Raw genomic sequence first — 19,953 nt, 5'->3', positions numbered from 1 at the left:
GCAAGCTTAATCTAATAATCTCAGCTAATTTCAACACCGAATAATAGCCAAAAACGTTAGTTTTTAAACGATAGTGAAGATGTGGAGTTGTCCTTGCGTTGCAGCCGGATTGCTGCTCTTATTCAGTCTGAACCTGGTCTTTCTGCTGCCAGAAACCAACTATTGCCATTTAAAAAACTGCCCAGCGTACAAAAAACTGCCACATATTGGCTGCAATAACAGTGGGGTAAGAGCGAAAATTCCAAAACTGGCAATGTCCGTCTGTCTGTCCGTATGAACTCGACGTTCCCAGGAACTATAAAAGCTAGAAAGTTGGGCATGTTGCCACGCCCATTCTAACGCCTACAAAGCTCCCTAAACTGCAACGACCACAGTTTTGAAAAATATATTGAAATTTTTCATTTAAGTATTAGTATAAGTACAAGTATAAGTAAAGCGTTGGCCATGCCTACTGTACCGCCAACAAGCCGCCCATAACCACCACACCAACAAATTAAAATTTGTTTGGATTTATTTAAACATGTATTAATAATTTTTTCATGCCAATTTTAAACGCTATGCCAACATAATTTTGTCACTTCTATTACAAGAGTAACGGGTATCTGATAGCCGAGGAAACGGCCTTTTCACTTTTCACATCGACGTTCACTTTTGTTTGTATTGCAGAACTGGTCGCCAAAGTGCGGAAAAGAGCCAACCATTGTTTCCATATCCCAGCATATAAGAAATTTCATTCTTAACTATCATAACACATATCGCGATATGGTGGCCGGTGGCCAATTGCACAAGCTGCCCATTGCAGCCCGTATGCTCAAGCTGAATTGGGACCACGACTTGGCTTTTTTGGCTGAACTCTTGGTAAAACGCTGCGATCTCCAACCCACAGACCACTGCATATCCACAGAAGAGTTCTCGTCTCCAGGCTACCATGCGGTATATAACAAGTTCAAGGGGAACCAGGATACATCCAGGATAGTTCGATCCCAACTGAATGCGTGGTACGATCAGTACAAGCACGTTTCTGCAAGTAGCCTAATTAATGGATTGTCCCCGGATAAGTAAGCGATATTTGTAACTTTTTAGATTTTTATATAGTTCATGGCCAACTAATATTTCTCGGTTTCAGAAAGGAGGTTGGGCACTTCCTAAGAATGATGGTTGGACCCAGTAACCGATTGGGCTGTGCCATAGCCAGAATCGAAAAAGACGGATGGACTCACCAATGGCTGACCTGCCTGTATAGCTGTTCACCCAAGAAGAACTCGTTTCTATACGAGTATTCCGGAAAACCTGGAACACATTGCACCACTGGGATTAATGGCAAATTTCAACATTTATGCAATGACACGGAACCTGTGACGGATTGCATGCATTCGGATATATTCAAAACAGTAGTTGGCAACGACACTACATCATTGATCAGGGGCATGATGAATAATGAAATGCAACCCAGAACTTTTGGGTGGCTATGGAATTGGGGGAAAAGGGTTTGGGGCTGGGTGAAGAAGACCTGGAAAAAATATATAGGCGGTGGTGGTGGAGGCGGTGGTGGCGGTGGTGGCGGTGGTGGCGGTGGTGGTGGTGGAGATGACGGTGGTGGTGAGGGCGGAGAGGAATGAATTGGACTTTATAAATTGAAAATGATGGGCAAAATAAAAAATAAATCCCAATTAACAGATAATTTGCACTGTAAAATATAATATTAACTTAACAGCGACGGGTATACATATGTACATACATATATGTAAAATAGTTTGCTAATATATGTTATGTGTAATTATACCCGTAACTCGTAGAGTTAAAGGGTATACTAGATTCGTTGACAAGTATGTAACAGGCAGAAGGAAGCATTTTCGACCATATTTTTGAACATGATCAATAGCCGAGTCGATCTGGCCATGTCCGTCTGTCGAGATCTCACTAACTATTAAAGCTAGAAAGTTGAGACTCAGCATGTTGAGCATGTAGACTCCAGAGACATAGACGCAGCGCACGTTTGTTAACCCATGTTGCCACGCCCTCAAATCGCCAAAAACTGCCACGCCCACACTTTTAAAAAATGTTTTAATTTTTTCACATTTTTGTTAGTCTTGTAAATTTATATTTGTTTTGTGTTGTACATTTCTCTCGATTTGCCAAAAAACGTTTTGCCCCGCCCACATTAACACACACTATAACGCCCACAAGCCGCCAAAGACTGTCAGTGCTAAAAATTCTCCTTCGCACTTCCACTAACTGAGTAACGGGTATCAGATAGTCGGGGAACTCGACTATAGCGTTCTCTCTGGTTTTTCCTTATTTTCTACCGACATTCGAGTAAATGTTGACATTTTTCGTTAGCACTTCCACTAGCTGAGTAACGGGTATCTGTCATGGAACTCGACTATAGGACTCTATTTTTTTTTATTTTCTGCCTAGAAATTGGCAAATAGAAAATAATTTTAAAATTTCTGCCTCGCACTCTCACTAGTTTCGTGCAGAAACAGACAGATACTGATTAGTATATGTATGTATGAATGCATGAATGGCTTTTATAGTTGCCGAGATCTCGACGTACGGACATGACTAGATCGACTCAGTTAGTGTCACTTAACCGATTCTATAATACTCTTTTGCACTACCATTAACGGGTATTGCAAGATTTAGATGTAAAATGTAGTCAAGTATTTATACTTCCTCAAAGTTTATATCGCCTAAAAGTATGCATCATATCTATCTTGCAGGTACGTTTACGTTAAGAGGAACGTATCTCTTTTGAATCAGCTCTCTCTTCTCTTGGTACCACCCACTCCAAAGCTGGTTTGATGTTAATTTGGATCGGATATATATATTAACCGGTAACTGGCTATTAAGGCAGCCTCAAAATATTTTCAGTGGTTATTTAGTTGCTCTCCGCGCTTCGAGTCCGGCGGAACAGAGATTAGAATTAGGGGAACTATTACCTCGATCGCGAAAACCAGTGAGTGAAATTGACATGCACGAATCCAGCTGATAAGTCCATTGTTATTTGGATTCCTTTTATTTGATTTCGGTGAGTATTTTTTTCAGCTTGTCTGATAATAAAAGCGTGAGAACAGAATAAAAAGATTTGGAAATACATAAATTTCCGTCAGGTACAAATACAATTTCAATGTGTCTATCAATTGGTTTGGACTGGCATTTATAAATAATTAAGGAAAGTTAAATATATGTTTAAGTGTGTGCAATAAACAAGCTGCAACTGTTCATGTGTAAAAGGTAACTTATTAATGAATGTGGTAATGACTTATAATTATCTTCTATTTATGTTAAACTTGTAAAAAAAAAAAATTTTTTTTTTTTTGCTATCGCATGAGAAACTTAAATATGTAGTATTAGGAAAAACAAATGTTTTCTTCTTAAAAACCAGAACTTATTGCTTTAATTTAGTTCGAAATATAAATATTACGTATACATATATGTATATTTATAAACATAATAAAAAATAGTTTTATCAGAGATCATTACCAACTTCCTAATTAACTAACTCGTAGTTGTGTAGCTGTGATCTTTAATTACGCCTAATTTGTTGAAAACATTTGCCTGAGTGAACATTGCCTCGATGTTTGCGTACTGTCTATCAGTATTTATATTGGGTGTACTTTGTTTATTTTTCAACTAGCTGTTATTGAATTGATAAGTAGCTAAGCGGCAGAAATTTCCCAATATTAACTATGAAAGGCTTCCCCATGGGGGTTAAATTTTAAAAAGTAATACCGCTAATATATCCGGAACGATCTGAAGAGCTCATCCATCATAAACAGAGTTTTACCCGCTGACTTGTGGCCCATTTGGAATGATAATTTTGTTAAACGCCTATATGCACTAATTCTCATTTGTTTGTTTTTTACTAGCTGTCCCACATCTTGCTCACTCCATTCACGGCGATGTCAACTCATCTGGATAGATTCAGCAGTGCTACCTCGTTGATAACTGGCTTTGTTTTATGTATTGCCTTATCAAATGGCATAATTGCCACATCCGATAAGCCCAATATCATCATTATAATGGCAGATGATCTGGTAGGCCCCACGTGATGGTTATTGAAGCTAAATGCCACTTAGCACCAGTTTCCGACAGGGTTTCGACGACGTTAGCTTTCGCGGCTCCAATAACTTCCTCACTCCCAACATTGATGCATTGGCATATAGCGGAGTGATCCTTAATAATCTCTATGTCGCTCCAATGTGCACACCCAGTAGAGCAGCTTTTCTGACTGGAAAATATCCTATAAATACGGGCAAGTTTAGTCTAAGATAATTCTCAAACTTTAGTTATAATTAATTAGGAGAGATATCTCACCAAGTGATCCTTTTTGTGATCTTTTTTAGGAATGCAGCATTATGTGATTGTGAACGATCAGCCTTGGGGTCTTCCCCTCAATGAGACTACCATGGCGGAGATTTTCCAGGAAAACGGTTATCGGACAAGTCTCCTGGGAAAGTGGCATTTGGGATTTTCACAGCGTAATTTTACACCTACGCAAAGGGGCTTCGATCGGCATTTCGGATACCTTGGGGCCTATGTGGACTACTACACCCAGAGCTATGAACAACAGGTAAGATAACATCTTGATAAGTGAACTTTTTCTAAACTTATCTAATACAAGTACATATTTGTATTATACTTTAATACGGACGGACAGGATCTATTTGTTCTATTGTAATTCATTGAAATCTTTAATATTGCTGTTTTTTCAGAACAGGGGATACAATGGGCACGATTTCCGCGACAATCTTAAATCCAACCACGATCAGGTGGGACGCTATATTACCGATGTGCTCACCGATGCTGCCGTGAAGGAAATTGAGGATCATGGATCGAAAAATTGCAGCCAGCCCCTTTTTCTACTTTTGAATCACCTGGCTCCCCATGCTGCAAATGATGATAATCCCATGCAGGCACCAGCGGAGGAGGTGTCTCGATTCAAATACATTGGCAATAAAACGCATCGCTACTACGCCGCAATGGTTTCCAAGCTGGATCAAAGTGTGGGATCTGTGATCGACGCCCTAGCTCGTCAGGAAATGCTCCAAAACAGCATCGTACTCTTCCTGTCCGATAATGGTGGGCCAACACAGGGACAGCACTCTACGACTGCCTCTAACTATCCACTGAGGGGGGTAAGTCATACTATCAATTTACATTTAATTCCACATTTATTTATATGCCTGAACCACATATACAGCATTTGTGGCAGTGTACTTAACTATTAGTTAATTTATTTAATAAGTTCACCGTCATGCCCACACCTTTGAAACGTGTTCTTATTTTGATATTTATTTCATCAACTATAGCGCTCCTTTTTTAATAGCTAACTTAATGCTGTATTTTAGCAAAAGGATTCCCCCTGGGAGGGTGCTCTGAGATCCTCGGCGGCCATTTGGAGCACTGAGTTCGAGCGGCTGGGAAGTGTGTGGAAGCAGCAGATCTACATTGGCGACCTGTTGCCTACATTGGCGGCAGGAGCCGGAATATCCCCGGATCCGGCGCTCCATTTGGACGGATTGAATCTGTGGTCTGCCCTCAAGTACGGATACGAATCTGTAGAGCGGGAGATGGTCCATGTGATTGACGAGGACGTGGCGATGCCGCATTTGTCCTATACGCGTGGCAAGTGGAAGGTCATTAGCGGCACTACCAAGCAGGGTCTCTATGACGGCTGGCTTGGTCACAGGGAAACCAGTGAAGTGGATCCTCGCGCCGCGGAATACGAGGAACTCGTTCGGAATACCAGTGTGTGGCGGCAATTGCAGCAGGTGTCCTTCGGAGAGCGCAACATCAGCGAATTAAGAGAACAGGCCAGTATTGAATGTCCGGATACTGCGACAGGAGTCAGACCCTGCCTGCCTCTCGAGGCACCCTGCCTCTTCGACATCGAGGCTGATCCTTGCGAGCGGAGCAACCTATATGCAGAGTATAAAAACTCGACGACCTTTCTGGATCTTTGGGCCCGGATCCAGCAATTTGCCAAACAGGCACATCCTCCCAATAATAAGCCGGGGGATCCCGACTGCGACCCCAGATTGTACCATAATGAGTGGACCTGGTGGCAGGACGAGATGGCTTCCTGTTCAGGGACAATCGGAGGACTGAAAGTCTTTACCCTCTTGGTGGTATTCATCCTCACAACCTCACAAGCGGTGTATTCATTAAATTCAAATTTGTATGTAGGTAAAATGTTAAATTAAATATTGTTAGCAAAGTTGATGTGTATTCTACAAATTAATTAAAACCAAGATAGACAGTATATATTTTATTCTTACATTATTGCTAATGTATTTATTTTCAAAGGCCAAAGCTTTGTCATTTAGATTGTGAAGATATCCCCCTATAAACAGTGCGACACTTTATAACTTATATTCTAACTAGCAATAATCATTTCTGGGAAATGTCGAACTGGATCCAGTGTCAAATAGCCAATCTCCCTGTTTTTCTAATCAATCACCTCGAAACCTCGTCAAATTAAATGAAACCCCAGCAAAATAGCTTTCTGCCAATCAAAGTGGCTTAGAAAGTATTTAACCTTTTTAATTTACGACACTGAAATCAAGGAAAATACTGTAATCAATATTAATCAACAGCTGTTCTAGCTATCAATAAAAGATACCCGGTACTCAGCTACCGATAAAAATTGGCACCAAAAACAAAAGAAGAAAATGTTTGACTTGCATGAATCGGCACTTTTGGAAAAATGTTGAATTATTTTAATTGTAATCAGAAAAAAAATGTAATTTCTCGTTTGCACTTCCACAATCTGAGTAATGGGTATCTGATAGTCGATTAACTCGACTCTGGTTTGATTTTATATTTATAAGACAACAGGGTCCTGTCTTGGGAATCAGTTATTATGAAGTTAGTCTAGTAATTTATGAAAGTGAATTGTTTTAAAGTCCGTCCATTTACCAAACATATATTTACATTTTTGATTCATTTGAAACAGTTAAATAATTGCTATTCCGTATATATTTGAAATAAATTATGTGTTATTTATTTTTTAATCGGGTGTCTGGATATCAAAGGAACTCGAGTCAGATGAAGACCTGAATCTAGTAGTATGTTCCATTACCCTTAGGCTGGGCTACCAGAACTTCGTATTTGTCAAACTTTCGCAGGGCCAAGCTCTCGTGCTTGATGATGCAGAGCTTCTGGCTGCTGAGAAGAAGGGTGCCGATTAGGACACCTCCATCGGCCTTGGCACGGCAGCAAAACACCCGCTCATTTTTGAGCGTTGTGCCCACGGCAACGGCTCCGTTTTCATAGAATCCATCAAAGCTCCGGACCCACACGTAGTTAACATCTCGCTCAGCCACAAGGATGTCGTAAACAAGAAGCTTCGAGGACGCGGTTTCGGTATTGAAGTAAGCAGTGCCAGTTTCAGCAACAACTCGAGCCGGCAGGATATCATTCACGTACTTAACACGACCTACATAGGTGTTGAATCCGTAGGGGTCGAAGCCACCTACAACGGCATTATAGGGAATAACGTAGGACAGGTTCCCCGCCTTCCACACGTGTTCGGTATCTGTTTGAAGGAGCTATATTAATAGGTTTCAGATAACCTTCTGGATTTTTGGTTCTCACCATAAGCCGAGGGAACCGCGTAGGCAACTGCGAACAAGGCCAAAACCACACAGGCAACTTTGTACATCTTGACGGACTGCTGGCTTCACTTTGAGTATCTGGCCAGTGACTTAACTGCTTTTATAGTCGCCCTCTTATCTTTCGACTCCAATTTAACTTATCGCTATCAAAAGATTGGTACTGATAGCATCTGTTTCGGTGACTAACATATGAAGTGGGCTTAGACATCGTAGTTTTATTGCACTCTTTAAAAATATCAGATATTTAAAGAAAAAATCCCCCTTTAAGTCATTTCGTAATATTTTTAAATATACTTATGCCTTAAATTACCATTGGTAAAGAGCATAGTCTTACTGAAATAACCCCTATTCAAGTTAAAAACCAAGTTAGTTATTGAATAGCTATTCAAGTCAAAATATATCTTGATAAAAATAAACTTAAAGTACGAGTAACTTGTTTTACTCTAATGTATTTTGAACAAGACAATATAAGAAAACTTTTTTTAATAATGTTCTTTTTTTAATCGTTTCATGTCACAAATGTTTTAAACGAAATTCCTTTATATCCTCTAATACATACTAAATGATATAGTTTTATTATTTTGTATTATGCTTGTGAAATTTTCATGTAAATTCAAAGTGACAATGCTTTCCCCTCCCAACTAACACAAAAATTCAAAGTTTTCATCTTATCTAACATGATAAATCAATTAGGAGCGCGAAACATATTTTGCCGATAATTATAAATTTCACTTGCTTGCATTCAGTATACAATAAAGCAATCTACAGAGCGAATGGCATGAATGGAGTCACTTGGCGTTGTCTGACCAGTATTTCGTACTTGTCGGATTCATGGTGGTAGCCCTCGGAATCGAAGCCACCCAGCACTGCTTCGTCCGGCGGATCCTTTGTCCGGTCGGCAAGGATCCATTTGTCATCAGTGCTATAGAGTGCTCCCATAATGAGGGTCACCAAATGAACTAGAAACTGTTGACTAAGAAGATGTGCTGAACATTCCCAATTGCTGACCGCCTTTATGGCTTTTTTATTTTTGTGGTTATTTCTCGTTATTTTGGGGGTAATTTGATAGATTAGATAAATTGTTTTTTTTCCAAAGGTCCGATGATTATGCTGATTGTTCATCGTGATATTAAATTTTACAAAAATGACCGGAGTAATTGCCTCTTTGGGCCATTTCTAAATTGAAAAGCCATAAAACTTGTATTTTTATACAATACCTTACTCCTTTCAAGTGAGATAATTTGTATTAGCATTAGATTTTATCTTTTTATAAACGCGGATAAAGGTAAAATAATAGAGAACGATATAGACGATTTCCTCGCCTATAGAATCTGCATGTCTGATCTCGACTTTCTAGCTTTTATAGCTTCCGAGATTACAGCATTCATACGGACAATCAGACGAACGGACGGACATATAAAAATCGAGAGCTTTTTAACAAATGTAACAGGTATAAATATGTAATGCATTTAGTAAAGAAGTAAATAATTATATTGCATTTCTTTCTATGCGATTATGTTAATGAGTGAATGAATTTAAATTCACATCATTTTAATCTCATATATATGTAAATAAATATATAAATAAATAAATTGCAAGGAAATTACTTTAATAAATATTTATTAAGTTGTTCAACATTCAATGTTCAATATAACCATCAACAAATGGGGAGAAGGCAGCTACATGACGTTTGCGGACGAGGATCTCGTACTTGGAGTACTGCCGGAGCGGGAAGTTCTCGTACTTGACGATGCACATCCGCCTGGCAAGGTACAGAGTTCCAATAAAGACCGATCCATCACAGCGAACACGGCAGATGAAGACGCGGTCGTTGGCGGCGTTGGTTCCCACAGATACAGCGTTCTTCTCCCGGAATCCATCGAAACTGCGGATCCAGTGGTAGCTGACTGTGGCGTTGGACACCAGAACCTCGTAGGTGGAGGCTTGGTTGCCCAGGGTGTCTGTGTTGTAGGTGGCCTTTCCCAGTTCCGGAACCACTCGTGCTGGCAGAATATTACTGCTGTATGTGACACGACCCACGTAGGTGTAGTAACCATCGGGATCGAAGCCACCGAAAATCGCTTCGTGCGGTAGATCCATGGTCTTGTCCAGGTACACCCACTTGTCCTCATGGCTGTAGACTCCTCCCTGGATAAGAGCCACCAGCTGGACGAGGACCACGGCCACAACTACAGAACACTTGGCTGAGAACATGATTCGATTGTTGAGAAGCGAGGTGTTGTGGTCGTTTTGATTTGCTAACGGCTTTTATAGGTCTTTATTATCTAAAATTTAATAGCAAATAATTCTTCAAGGGGGACTTTTGTGATTAGATTGTTGGTAACTTTTTTGGATTGGAAAGTCCCGAGTCACTTACTAGGAGGATCTTGTAAACTTGTGCAAAGCCCCAGCAACAAAAAATCCCCTTAAAATAGCAATATGACATATGGTGGAAAATGGAAACCGGTACTTCTTACTACTACTACTTTTTACAAATAGACCGATTCACTTGATCTTTTGCGGAAATAAAAGAGTGTTTTTTTATTTAGCGAGTTCTAATATGTTATAATATTATGTGAATTGGTCAACCTTCCAAACTTGGCACGCATATGGGTAAGGCCAAATTGGAACCAAATCAAAGGCAGGAATACTAATCAACTTTATTGAAGCTATCCAAACCAGTTTGTGGTTTATCAACGTAGTCATCTTATCAAAGAACGAGGTACAAGAACCCTGACCTAAGTCAACTATCAAAGTAAAGATATAATCCAAATCTGGCTTACATTTTATCTCGCAATTACAACGTCTCCTCAAAAGTTCATTAAACTTGTGCTTCTGCTTTTGCTTTTATGGGCAGTAGGTTTTGCTTTTGCACAATTATTTCTTTGGCTGTTTTATAGCAGTAAGCTATAACTTTTACTACTATTGTGCGCGCACGCTTCGTGACGTCACAGTCGTCGGAGTCGGCGAAAACGTTGTCACTTTAAAAGCGCCAAAATCCAGCGAAGCGTTTAGTCGAGTGGAGAAGTCGCTGGGAGAAGGATCGTCGACGATCACTTTTCATCGCTGTACCATTCAGAAGGAAAACAGTAAAGTGTACAAAATAAGGTGTAAGATGCTAGGACAGTTGAAATACCACGTTCGCGAAGTTCAAGTGTTCTATTTAACTAATGTGATTAAAATGAATAAATATGTGCACACCAAATGCAGTGACTTATGCAGTTGTAAATAAGAACTCTTCACGTTCAGGTTTCAAATCGAATCCCGTAATCTTAATAGTAACTCAAAATATTTATAAACACATATTTTATCATTACCAAGCATCAACTAATTATACATACGAAATTTCAGTTAGCATTGAGCTCTGAACCAGTTTTATTTTAATATGGCAAACACATCTCTATCTAAACTGAAACAGCCTCTGGGTTAATGAAAACCCAATAAAAAATCAATGTTTTTAATTGAAATGAAAAGCACTTGAAATAACGGATTACTTTATGACAAATGAAGAGGTTCAATAAAATTGAAACGATTGCGTTGAGAACCACTTTCCTAAAGTGCATATAAGGGCCGTTAAATAATAATAATAATACGATTGGCCATCGTTTTAATTCATCTTAGAGCTAAGGAAAAATGTGTTTGGAAATAACTATAAGTTGGTTTTCATAAAAGATCGACAAAATCCTTCAAAATAAACTTGTTCTGATCGCACAAGTCAGTGTCAGTTGTGGAGTCTTTATACTTAAGAACCTTTCCAATAGCGACCGATTAACTTGATATCAATTACATAACATGTGTTTTATCAAGGTCACGATATAAGCAACCTGCCAAGGTCATCGCCTACCCACTGGGCGTTCCCATTCTCAATCACATGTCGTGACGAAAGCTTCCATCTCATTCGCACGACTTTCTTGTTTATATCAAAATTATGTGGCGTTAATAAAACTCGCCCTAAATGCTAAAACAATTGCACAGCTCATAGATTTTATGGTTTGTCTCGCTTATCTGACTCAATTTCATGATTGCCAGCTTTTTTATGGCCTATTGCGACAATTAAGACACAGTTTTAGCCATGATGAAAAGAAATTACACTCCTCACAAGCTTGCAAATGTTTCTCGTTTTATATAATGTCGCAACCATTGTTGCTAAAGCCACCAAAATAAAACGACCACCGTCGCTGGAACGGTTGAATGAACTTTTTGGCCATATGGCGCACTACACAAGTACAAGTACAATGGAATAGGTCAAGGGGGAAGAAGCTTGGGGGCAGCACCTGTGGAAGATGGCTGATTATACAATTGCCAATTATGGCGCGGAAAACTCAACAGATACTGCCTAACTTTGAAATATAATATTACTAATTTCCACATATTGCAACATCTTCGTGCCTTCCGCTGTGTGTGGAAAGAAGGAGTTTTCAAAGACGTACCTCAATCACTTGTATTGACTATTTACTAATATGAAACATGTACAGACAACTATCAAGAAAACGAAACAAAAACACCATATGACCGGGAATTACACTTCCTTAATGCATTAATTTAAAACGATTGGGAGTTGCAGTTCTAAATTGTTGTAAGCATTAAGAGAGGTTAGGATACATATCATAAACTGATTTTAAAGTAATAACGATTATTAGAACTAAATCTTAAGGATTTTCCTATTCCAAATTGTTTTATTTTTTACAGCATCGACTTTGAAATTATTTGAGTGTCAAGACCCGGAGCATTTACAATGGCAACTGCAAAAATCCACGGTCTGCTGGTAGTGAGTGCCATGCTCAGCCTGGCATACGGATCTGCATATTCCACAAAACCAAACATAGTTATAATACTGATTGATGACATGGTAAGTTGTTGGCAATAACAAGGAAATTGATATAAATTGTTATAAGAAGCGAATTGCCATTCCAATGCCAGGGCATGAACGACGTGAGTTTTCATGGCTCGAACCAGATCCTTACACCGAATATAGATGCTCTGGCCTACAATGGCATCCTGCTGAATAAGCATTATGTCCCGAACCTCTGCACTCCATCCAGAGCTACTCTGCTCACCGGAAAATATCCCATCCACACAGGTAAAACACATCCTACAAATCAAAAATAATCGTTCGATTCGAAATACAAATTTTCAAATATTTCCAGGAATGCAACACTTTGTGATTATCACCGACGAGCCGTGGGGCCTTCCTCCGCGAGAGCGTTTAATGCCCGAAATTTTCCGGGATGCCGGCTACTCGACCCATTTGGTGGGCAAGTGGCACTTGGGCTTCTGGCGCAAGGATCTCACGCCTACAATGCGAGGATTCGACCATCATTTTGGCTACTACAATGGGTACATTGACTACTACGACCATCAGGTGCGAATGCTCGACAGGAACTACTCGAATGGACTGGATTTCCGCCGGGATCTGGAGCCCTGTCCCGAAGCAAATGGCACGTACGCAACGGAAGCCTTTACTTCGGAAGCAAAAAGGATAATTGAGCAGCATGACAAGAGCAAGCCGTTGTTCATGGTGATGAGCCATCTGGCGGTGCACACGGGCAACGAGGATAGTCCGATGCAGGCTCCTGAGGAGGAGGTGGCGAAGTTTCCCCACATCAGGGATCCCAAGCGACGCACTTACGCTGGCAAGTGAATACAACACGTTTAACAAATCAGTATTTGTAAACTGGTTTCTATTGGCTAGCACAGGTATGATTTCGAGTCTGGACAAGAGCGTAGCTCAGACAATTGGTGCTTTGAAGGATAATGGCATGCTAAATAACAGCATTATTCTGCTTTACTCAGACAACGGAGCGCCCACGATCGGCATCCATTCCAATGCGGGTTCCAACTACCCTTATCGAGGAGTAAGTATATTGAATGCCATGAAACTAGAACACTCACTTATTTTACCTTCAGCAAAAGGAATCTCCCTGGGAGGGTGGAATTCGATCGGCTGGTGCTCTGTGGAGTCCTCTACTGAAGGAGCGGGGATATGTGTCCAACCAGGCGATACATGCCATAGACTGGCTGCCCACACTGGCAGGAGCTGCCGGGGTATCCTTGCCGCAGGATCTTCCGTTGGACGGTATTAATCTTTGGCCTATGCTGAGCGGCAACGAGGAACCGAAACCGAGAACGATGATCCATGTACTCGATGAGGTTTTCGGCTACTCATCGTACATGAAGGATACTCTGAAGTACGTAAACGGTAGCAGCTTCCAAGGAAGATACGATCACTGGTTGGGTGAACTGGAATCTACCGAGGACCATCCTCTGAGCGAAAGCTACGAACAGCATGTCCTGGCATCGGATGTTCAAAGCATACTGGGAAATCGGGGGTTAACAGAGGATCGCATCCGACAGATGCGCAGCGAAGCCACCGAAATGTGCCCCCCTGTTGAAGGGCAAAATCCTCTGGAGCCCCAATTCAAGTGTGAGCCCCTGAAGGCGCCCTGCTTTTTCGATCTGGCCAAAGATCCGTGCGAGCGATACAACCTAGCCGAAACCTATCCACTCCAACTGCAGCAACTTGCGGATGAGATGGAACAAATCCGGAAGACGGCGATTCCCAGCGCCCGAGTTCCCTATTCCGAATCACGAGCTAACCCTACTTACCACAACGGAAATTGGGAGTGGTGGAATAATACGGACACGGATTCAAGTTCCGGCACATTTTCCATAAATCTATGGCTTGCGATTGGCAGTATTGTAGTACACCGAAATTTGTTGTAGTGGTAAGCTCTTACTAGAATATTTGTTAATAAAAGTAAATTATATAGAATATAGGCAAAATGGGTCAACAAACCTGCGCTGCGTCTATGTCTCTGGAGTCTGTATGCTGGATCTCAACTTTCTAGCTTTTATGGTTCCTGAGATCTGGATGGTCATGCTCCTTCGTACGTACGACTCGGTTATTGATCCTGATGAAGAATATACATATATACTTTATATGGTCCGAAATGATTGCGTCCAACTGTTACATACCTTTCAATGCATCTAGTATTCTCTTTTACTCTACGAGTAACGGGGATAAAGATGTAAAAAGATAAAGATTTTCGAAATGTTTGGTTTTAACTAATTTTATTAGAAACAACAATGGACAGACATCTAAATTCTCCATGCAGAATAGAAAAGCTCGCTTAAAACTAGCAAAAGTAATGGGTTTTTGATAACGGGGGCTTAAGACTAAATTTACAGAACTTCATAAAAATAATACACTTTTATGCAACAGATGATAACAATACAATCACTACTAAGTTCAATACTCACTAGTTATGCGTATCTAGACACGTATATACATACAATACATAATACAAACGCAAAGTTGACCTGTGCAGATCTAGCATAATCATACACTCGGATAATACTCTTAATATAACTCCAGCGAAGTACGTTTAAAAATGGGTTTCTTGCGGACTGTGGACCTTGGTATCTGATTTTCCTGCGTGACCATGGGATTTCCCTTCTCTTTGGCGCTATTCGATCATATTGAATAGTAGACAGGAGAATATCATGCCAAAGATCTAGAAATAAGAAAGAAATCAGAATAACAAATTAACGATTTCTAAGGAATGCACTCACCATCAGTATGGCCACCGCTATGGATGTACCCCCAATAACCGCCGCGTGATCCCTGATGAAGTTGGTCGTCACATAGAGGCAGCCCTGGTTGTACAGATTCGTAATGGTCGGAAAGATGGTACACTCCTTGCGCTGGCCCCCGAATAGCTCCTGGCAGCAGGACTCGGGCACTGGTCCGTACCTATTCCAGTCGTGCCACGTATCCACTCCGCAGCACTGTAGTCGCTCCTGGGTCAAGTCCCAGGCCTGGGTGATCTCCCTCCTGCTTCCGTACAGAGCCATCGTCGATCGCATTTCCTATGGATTGATATGCATTTGTAAGGTTTAGTGTGCCACCCACACCCACACGTGAGCCACGTGTTGGTATTGATAGATTTGCCTCACCTGCCGCATGGTCTGCTGAACTCGTTCGCGAAACACGTAACCCAAGACGCCGCCAATTAGCATGGTGACGAAAACTAGGGCCACTATTATGAAATACTGAAAAGGGAAAACGAGTGGTTAATATCTAAGCTAAATGCTGTTTGCTTCATAGTAAACAAGAAGATGCTGACAACAACTTCCTTTCGTAGTTTGAACTTTTAGCAGAATCCCTCAGTTTGGTCTTTATTTGTAAGTTTATCAATATGATTACTCCAAAAAGAACAACGTTCATTATAATTTAAAAGTACATCATTTCCTTACTGTTAGGAGCAGGCATTTGACTTCTTTTCCAGCCCCAACACAACCCAAAAAGGACACCAGGCAAATGATAATCGACGTAACCAGCAGGACGTAGACAGCTCCCGAGAAAAGATTTGTACCGAGCAACTCATTGACGAAACTGCGATCCACCAGAGTCCACAGGGTGAGGCAAAACACAATGGCTCCACCCACCTGGAATATACATACATAAAATATGTATTATTTATTTCTGATGAATTGTTTTTAATCGACTCCTGGGTACTCACGAATATCACAAAGTTGGCTATGAAAAGACTGTACTTGACGAACTGCCCGCAGCAGTCCATTCGCGAACTGAAGCCCATATCGTCTTCCTTTAAAGGATAATACATTTTAATTACCCAGTTCAATTGATCAAGGGTGTGTCACATTGTTTACTTTTGTTTACGGGTGAAGAGTTCCAAGAGAAAGTTGATGCAAGGAGGATAATGCGGGGAATTTGGGGTGGGATAAGATGCAGAGGTTCTTGATGGCGATACAAGTCTATACGGCAAAGGCAGATAATATTAATTTTACATAATGTACTTCATTATCTTAACTTCTACTTTATGCTTAACTATTAGCTACTTCATTCATTAAACTAATTCTATGCTACACGTTGTGAGGTCATTCAATTTGAACCAGTCCCTAACGATTTTAAAAACTCATCCCTATTTCTCATGATTAAACCAAATCAGTAAGCCAAGGTGCAGTGTGAACTTTTCCGAGGAATGGTCAAATGCCCTGAATTCCAGAAACGACTCTTTTACGAGTTTCTTCCGCGCCAGATCCACTCCACTATATGGGCTGCCTATGAATGGAGCTCGGCTTGGAGAGTGGTGCGCACTGCGCATGCGTAGCTTTGGTTTCGGCCGACTGTTCGCTGTTTCTAAGCCGGGTCCGAACCGCGAAGCGACCGAAGTACACTTAACCATGACCCACTTTCTGGAAACTGCGACTGCGCAGCGGAGCTGCCAACGCAATGCGCCTAGACAAGCGTTCATTATCGGCGGTGGCAGCCAACGTATTGTGGATGTGGTCAGTTACGGCTCCAAATGCGAGACTTTGGTTACTTACATACGTCGCATTAGGCCCACTTCAAGGGTCCGCTGCGCAGCGACTCCGAGCCGAATTCCCACTTCCAGTTGAAGTTGGAGCAATCAAAACAAATAAATCAAAGTAATAGCCAGCCCGAAATTTGTCAGCTAATTGTAGTGGTTTACCTACGAGTGGAGTGCCGCCTCCCGAACTCTGAATCATCTTGGCGCAGTGCGATGTTCTAAATGCTAATTAAAAGTAATTGCAGGCTGAGCAGTCGGGTCGGTAACGACATCTCCAAATCTCCATCTCGAGCATTATTCTCCAAATTCAAATGTGCTAAGCCGCAGTCGAGATCGCCAGGTAATTGGCGGGGCTATTACAAAAATGTTCTCACACTGTCTGTATATTCACTATTTTTCATTCGGCGTTATCATGTTGCGCGAATCGTGCTGCAGATGCCAGTAAGTCATCCGTAAGTCGCCATTAATGACGGGGCGTTGGCGGCGGGACGAATCACTACATCACTGTATCTGCTGCTTGTAAGCTGAAACCAATTAGGTTTATGGTAATTGTTCAGCCGTACGTGCTACACATGGTAATAGATCACTTAAAACTCAGTTTCCAAGTCCTGTCAATCATGGAAAACTTGGAAAATGATTGGAGCTTTGTTTTATGAACTAAATGTATTCAGTCTTTGTAAGTACTCTACTAAACATTGAGCTTACTCAAACTTTGTATTCAACTTCCATACTCTCACTAGCTTTAGGCCTAGGAATAGTTTTACTAGGTAATTAAGGTTTAATACTCACACCTAGTTTTTGATATATTGAAAGTTAGTAAGCAGAATCAAATATGATAAACTATATGTAGTTGAACATATACCAATAGAAATGGGGAAATGGTTCAAATTGAAGGACCTCCGTTTGCAACTGTGTAGCGCACGATATCTTAAATTAAATGAAGTATTATCTAATATGTAAATTCACTTACAAGTCTGCCGTCCCGTAGCACAAACGAAGTTTTCGTTAGGTAACCAATTTTGGCGGTTTTCTTTCTCAGCTTCGTGTATGTAAATTGCCTTCAAATTGTTGTTTTGCAGAAACACAAAGCAAAACAAAAGAAACAGCTAATATTTTTAGTTGCACTTGAATGCACAGAAACGTGGGAAGTGGCTATAAAAGAAGAAGAAAATTATTTTAAGCCCTTTTAATTAAAATGTTTGTGGCAAGAAGCAGAAGTGTTAATGATTTCACTTTTACGTATAAACAACTTTTTGGTGAAAAAACGCTAATACATTTGTTGTTTGATCATTTTCATTCACTTGTTTTAAACTTCGTGTCCCTTAAGTTAGGACAAAATATTATTCACAGGATTTCTCTGTTTTTGTTGCCTATTTGTAAATCGTTCGTTTTCTCTTGTCGGCTTGTTTTTACTTCATTCAGATCGAAAGAGCTTGCAAAGTTTACATACGCATACGAATGTATATAGCAATTTAGGCAATATTCGTTAATATTTGCTCTCGAATTTCGATGAAACTTTTTTAATACAGGTTTCTTGCGTTTGTTTTGAGCGTCACTCGCAGTTGATAATTGTTATTGAGTTTTTATTCGATTGTTGTTGCTTGCTGTTGTTGTTGTTATTGTCAATTGCAGTTCTCCCATGGCAAACAACTTTTTTTTTTGCCGTCTTGCTTTTAACATTTGCTTTTCAAGTTACGTCACATTTGCCAAGGCAGCATTATCCTTAGCGGAGTTATCACTGTACTATCGGGATATATTTGTTGTTGCTAAAACTATATGTTTCACTTGTGTCCCATGGACCAAGGCCTCGTTCTAAAGCTCACTTACAGGGAGTGAGTGGATCGGGGATCTATGATACTATGGTGTTATATGTGGGACGGCGACGACTCCACCGCTCGAGAGCTGGCTTGAAACTGGTTGTGGGAACAGTCGTGGCGATCGGTTTTTTATTAGTTTCGCTCACAAAGAGCTTCGTTGTTGGGCTTTTCTGGCCCTGGTCTCTCGAAATTACAACAATTCCGACTTGAGCCCCTGTTTTTGGGGACTTAGCTCCTCAGGTGCGAGGGAGATGGGGCTCTACTCGCTTACAAACCGCAAATACTTCTGAATGTTTTCGTGCTTCTCTCTTATTTATTCATCTATTTTTCGGCTTTTTACCCCAACTTCGACTCTTCTTTTGCGGAGTCGGCATCGGCATGTGAAAATGCGTTGAGCAAACAAAATATTATCCGTCGTCCACAGCCAGCACCTTTGTTTCATTTCGGCCAATTGCAAAATATAAATATTGATAAGCAAACGAAATTCGATATTTGAGTTAGTTTTCGGTCTGCACATGGCAATGTACGGATCGTTGACTTCGGCGGCAAATGGATTTATATTTAGTTGAAAAACCACTTGAACAAGGATTATATGTTATGATTGTTTTCTTGGCTTAGCAGGTTTCTTTCCTGAGTTGCGACACTTGCAACCACATAAAATATATTCACTAAATTGATCAGCCGAGTAGACTTATCATCTCCGACCCTTTCCTATATTTCCCTTTATTAAATGCTTTATTAAATACAGAAATAAAACTCAAAACAAATGGAAAATAAGTGTATCTTCCTTTAAATTTGATCTTGTCTTGTTTTGTAGCAATTTCGGAGTATTTATTGAAACTAATAGAAAATAAATCAAATATTGCTTATTTCCTTTCTTGATTATTAGGCTCTAGGTATTGGGTTCCAAGAGAGCACAAGGACATCATCCTTGTTATCCGTGTTTCATGCTTCTGTTGATCGAACTCAATTGCTGCACCGAAGGGCAACCCTGGGCAATTAAGAGCTCAATTTTGTTGTTAGTCGAACAAATGGTTTTGGCTGCGTTGAGTAATTTTGTAAGCAATTTCCAAGTTAAGGTCAGAAAGTTGGCTGCCGATAGACAAATAGCTCCACCTCCTTACTTACACTCGACAGCACGGTTGAAAAGCGCTCAAATTGTTGGCTTGTTTAGCACTT

The 19,953-nt window shown here is 40.5% G+C and overlaps 6 protein-coding genes across 10 annotated transcripts; 3 read left to right on the top strand and 3 right to left on the bottom strand.

Annotated features, from left to right (window-relative positions):
- The first annotated feature begins 56 nt into the window (after window positions 1-56).
- Window positions 57-1,619, top strand: LOC122616743 (antigen 5 like allergen Cul n 1-like). Its single transcript, XM_043792300.1, has 3 exons — window positions 57-226; window positions 667-1,058; window positions 1,127-1,619. Exons 1-3 carry the CDS (start codon window positions 80-82, stop codon window positions 1,617-1,619), a joined length of 1,032 nt encoding a protein of 343 aa, XP_043648235.1. The 5' UTR covers window positions 57-79.
- Window positions 1,620-2,899: 1,280 nt separating this feature from the next.
- On the top strand, window positions 2,900-6,814 carry LOC122615835 (arylsulfatase B). The gene is made up of 6 exons (XM_043790979.1): window positions 2,900-3,031; window positions 3,873-4,040; window positions 4,099-4,258; window positions 4,350-4,576; window positions 4,719-5,141; window positions 5,355-6,814. The coding sequence occupies exons 2-6, from the start codon at window positions 3,906-3,908 to the stop codon at window positions 6,207-6,209; spliced, it is 1,800 nt and encodes a 599-aa protein (XP_043646914.1). The 5' UTR covers window positions 2,900-3,031; window positions 3,873-3,905; the 3' UTR covers window positions 6,210-6,814.
- Window positions 6,815-6,966: 152 nt separating this feature from the next.
- On the bottom strand, window positions 6,967-7,698 carry LOC122615837. Its single transcript, XM_043790980.1, has 2 exons — window positions 7,603-7,698; window positions 6,967-7,543 (listed from the first exon to the last, which is right to left on the bottom strand). Exons 1-2 carry the CDS (start codon window positions 7,667-7,669, stop codon window positions 7,068-7,070), a joined length of 543 nt encoding a protein of 180 aa, XP_043646915.1. The 5' UTR covers window positions 7,670-7,698; the 3' UTR covers window positions 6,967-7,067.
- Window positions 7,699-9,225: 1,527 nt separating this feature from the next.
- Window positions 9,226-9,858, bottom strand: LOC122617564. Its single transcript, XM_043793471.1, has one exon. The coding sequence runs from the start codon at window positions 9,834-9,836 to the stop codon at window positions 9,261-9,263; it is 576 nt and encodes a 191-aa protein (XP_043649406.1). The 5' UTR covers window positions 9,837-9,858; the 3' UTR covers window positions 9,226-9,260.
- A 777-nt stretch (window positions 9,859-10,635) lies between these two features.
- LOC122616879 (arylsulfatase B) lies at window positions 10,636-14,369 on the top strand. Of its 4 annotated transcripts, none has more exons than XM_043792461.1 (6): window positions 10,636-10,871; window positions 12,312-12,471; window positions 12,543-12,702; window positions 12,770-13,255; window positions 13,320-13,477; window positions 13,530-14,369. In XM_043792461.1, the coding sequence occupies exons 2-6, from the start codon at window positions 12,358-12,360 to the stop codon at window positions 14,343-14,345; spliced, it is 1,734 nt and encodes a 577-aa protein (XP_043648396.1). In that variant the 5' UTR covers window positions 10,636-10,871; window positions 12,312-12,357; the 3' UTR covers window positions 14,346-14,369. The 4 variants fall into 4 exon arrangements, with proteins under 4 accessions (XP_043648396.1, XP_043648393.1, XP_043648397.1 ...); XM_043792458.1 differs by having other exon boundaries at window positions 10,636-10,900; XM_043792462.1 differs by having other exon boundaries at window positions 10,646-10,711.
- A 307-nt stretch (window positions 14,370-14,676) lies between these two features.
- On the bottom strand, window positions 14,677-19,032 carry LOC122616519 (CD151 antigen). Of its 2 annotated transcripts, XM_043791996.1 has the most exons (8): window positions 18,785-19,032; window positions 17,928-18,109; window positions 16,296-16,400; window positions 16,145-16,231; window positions 15,879-16,070; window positions 15,579-15,674; window positions 15,195-15,491; window positions 14,677-15,136 (listed from the first exon to the last, which is right to left on the bottom strand). In XM_043791996.1, the coding sequence occupies exons 4-8, from the start codon at window positions 16,220-16,222 to the stop codon at window positions 15,089-15,091; spliced, it is 711 nt and encodes a 236-aa protein (XP_043647931.1). In that variant the 5' UTR covers window positions 16,223-16,231; window positions 16,296-16,400; window positions 17,928-18,109; window positions 18,785-19,032; the 3' UTR covers window positions 14,677-15,088. The 2 variants fall into 2 exon arrangements, with proteins under 2 accessions (XP_043647931.1, XP_043647933.1); XM_043791998.1 differs by lacking the exon at window positions 16,296-16,400.
- Window positions 19,033-19,953: the final 921 nt, after the last annotated feature.

The sequence above is a fragment of the Drosophila teissieri genome, chromosome 3L, assembly GCF_016746235.2.
Source record: "Drosophila teissieri strain GT53w chromosome 3L, Prin_Dtei_1.1, whole genome shotgun sequence".
Taxonomy (NCBI): Eukaryota; Metazoa; Arthropoda; class Insecta; order Diptera; family Drosophilidae; genus Drosophila; species Drosophila teissieri.
Note: the sequence above shows the minus strand (reverse complement) of the source record. Positions and strands in the feature narration are given on the sequence as shown.